The sequence below is a fragment of the Schizosaccharomyces cryophilus genome (assembly GCF_000004155.1).
Source record: "Schizosaccharomyces cryophilus OY26 unplaced genomic scaffold supercont4.26, whole genome shotgun sequence".
Classification (NCBI taxonomy): Eukaryota; Fungi; Ascomycota; class Schizosaccharomycetes; order Schizosaccharomycetales; family Schizosaccharomycetaceae; genus Schizosaccharomyces; species Schizosaccharomyces cryophilus.
The window spans coordinates 1-2,253 of record NW_013185649.1 but is presented as its reverse complement, the minus strand read 5'-3'; the positions used below and the strand labels follow the sequence as shown (position 1 = coordinate 2,253).

The 2,253-nt window shown below is 33.2% G+C and overlaps 1 protein-coding gene across 1 annotated transcript; it reads left to right on the top strand.

Moving 5' to 3' along the window:
- Window positions 1-898: 898 nt before the first annotated feature.
- Window positions 899-1,330, top strand: SPOG_05785 (hsp16-like protein; the record flags this gene model as incomplete). The annotated part of the gene is made up of 1 exon (XM_013170582.1): window positions 899-1,330. The coding sequence occupies one exon, from the start codon at window positions 899-901 to the stop codon at window positions 1,328-1,330; it is 432 nt and encodes a 143-aa protein (XP_013026036.1).
- Between the last annotated feature and the right edge of the window lie 923 nt (window positions 1,331-2,253).

Below are 2,253 nucleotides of genomic sequence, written 5' to 3'. Positions count from 1 at the left end.
TTGAAATAAGAGATATGAGAATATAAGATTTTANGAGATACCACATAAATACATATCACTCATTAATCGAAATTTTGTAAAATTCATATACTTCTCATACCTGAATGACATGTAAAATTTCAGGCAAGCGCAATAACAATATAAACCTTGAATTTTAGTCGATAACACCGCTACTTGTTATGGTCATGTAAATAGATTGTGCGTTCATAGATGATGCTACGAAGTAGGAAATGAAATTGAAAAATACATGTAACAATATGTTCTACAGTTGCAAAAAAAATGTTGGTTTATCGTTTCATTCTTTTCGTTTATATTTCGTTTATACAAGTATGTTAATGAGAAGCTTTCCTTTATTTTAGAGTAGAGTGTTTTTTTTATTGCTTATCACACATAGTAAACAACATTATATGAAGTGCAATTATGAGGCATCATGCAAAATAACGTGTAAATAAGGTTGGAACATGCGAGAACATTCTTTCATCATATTAGAGAGGAAATGCGGAAATAGTTTCTAGATATAGCTGAAATATCGAGCAAAACAAGGCAGACAGCCAAGAAATATAACACAAACTTAGAAAGAAAAATTAAGGAGCAAAGAGCAGAAGAACAAAGAACTTGAAGGAGTCAAAGGAATATCTGGAGGTTCCCTCGTAGTGCCAAAGTTACTGCGTCTAGAAAGTACTAGCTGATTCTTGTGGAAGGTTCAAAATCCGTCCTGCTCAAGTATAAATATGAGTGCAGCAAATGTAATTTGGACAACGACAACAAAAGTTTTAGAATTGAGAGGCTTTTTTTCTTTTTTCTTTTTTCTTATTGCTTTTTTCTTATTGCTTATTGCTTATTGCTTATTATTTAAACCCTTGCAAGCGAATCCGATTTCTTAAGGTTATTTATAAAAATGTCTCTTCAACCCTTCTTTGAATTGCATCCATTCGAAGACGCGTTTTCTGACTTTTTGAGTTATTCCCCCCGCCTTCAACGTCAAAATCGCAATTTCGATTTATCACCTGCCATTGATGTTCACGAAGGCAAAGATACTGTTGCCGTTGATGTAGAGCTTCCTGGTGTCAAAAAAGAAAATGTTCAAGTCCATTATGATGAAGGAAAACTGACCATTTCTGGAGAATCATTCAATGAACGTAAAAGTGAGGGAGAGAAAGGAAACCAACGATGGTCCGAACGTCGCTTTGGTTCCTTCTCTCGAACAATCAGCATCCCAACCAACATTGATTCTGACCGCATTGAAGCCCAATTCACCAATGGAGTTTTAAGCATCATCTTGCCCAAGATGGAACAATCTCATTCGAAGAAGAAAATTACCATCAACTGAATCTAGGAAGGAAATTTATGATGCGTACGAATTTATGACGAAACATTTTGTAATGGGAAATTATTAAAGCGATATAATAGAACCTCTAATAGCTTCTAATAGCCTATAATAGCTTCTAATAAGCAAAGAACTAATGAATTAAATGAACCTACAGAGTTCCTCGTAGTATAACTTTCGTAATGCACCTATGAAAAGAAGCTTAGTAGTAAACGACTTGTTTAAAGCGAAAGCATTATAAACTGTGAATGCAACTTTTACAAGGTCCTTACAAGCTTCATTTATGACCAAATATCCCAATAACTACAGAACAATGATTTATACCTATGAGAAAAAAAAGTTTCTTCAATAAGCTGTGTTAATGCAAAAACGATCGAAGAGGATCCTGACCTTCTAATCTAATAACTTACTTTATAAAGGCTATAAATGCTACTAGTTTCATAGTACATTATTCTGTATTTAACCTTTAAGATTTGTAGTTTCGCTTTCCTACCATAGACACTAACTGTTCCAACACCTTTGTATCCGCCGTTCGTTTTAAAAAGCAAGGATGTGCTAAAACAAAGTAATCTACAAGTTGTGAAAGAATGTTTAATGTTACTTATTGATAAAATCCTAATATTCCTAAGTATTACCCGAAATTCGTAGCGCTGAATTATTATTAGGTATTACATGAATTGGAGACAAAAGAAACGAGAAGTGTAAACACAAATTCAAACACCAATTATATTCACATGATTAATTAGTAATTGTATTCGAACAGAGGAGGAATAATTACCGAGAATGTTTCCAAACAAAATCATCAACGAGGGTGATTTTTCCGAGTAAGTCCGTATATTTGCGTTAACTAGCCAATCAATTTTTTCTATACTAAGATTAGCAATAACCATATATTCTAATTCAGTTTCAACTTAACAGATACAATT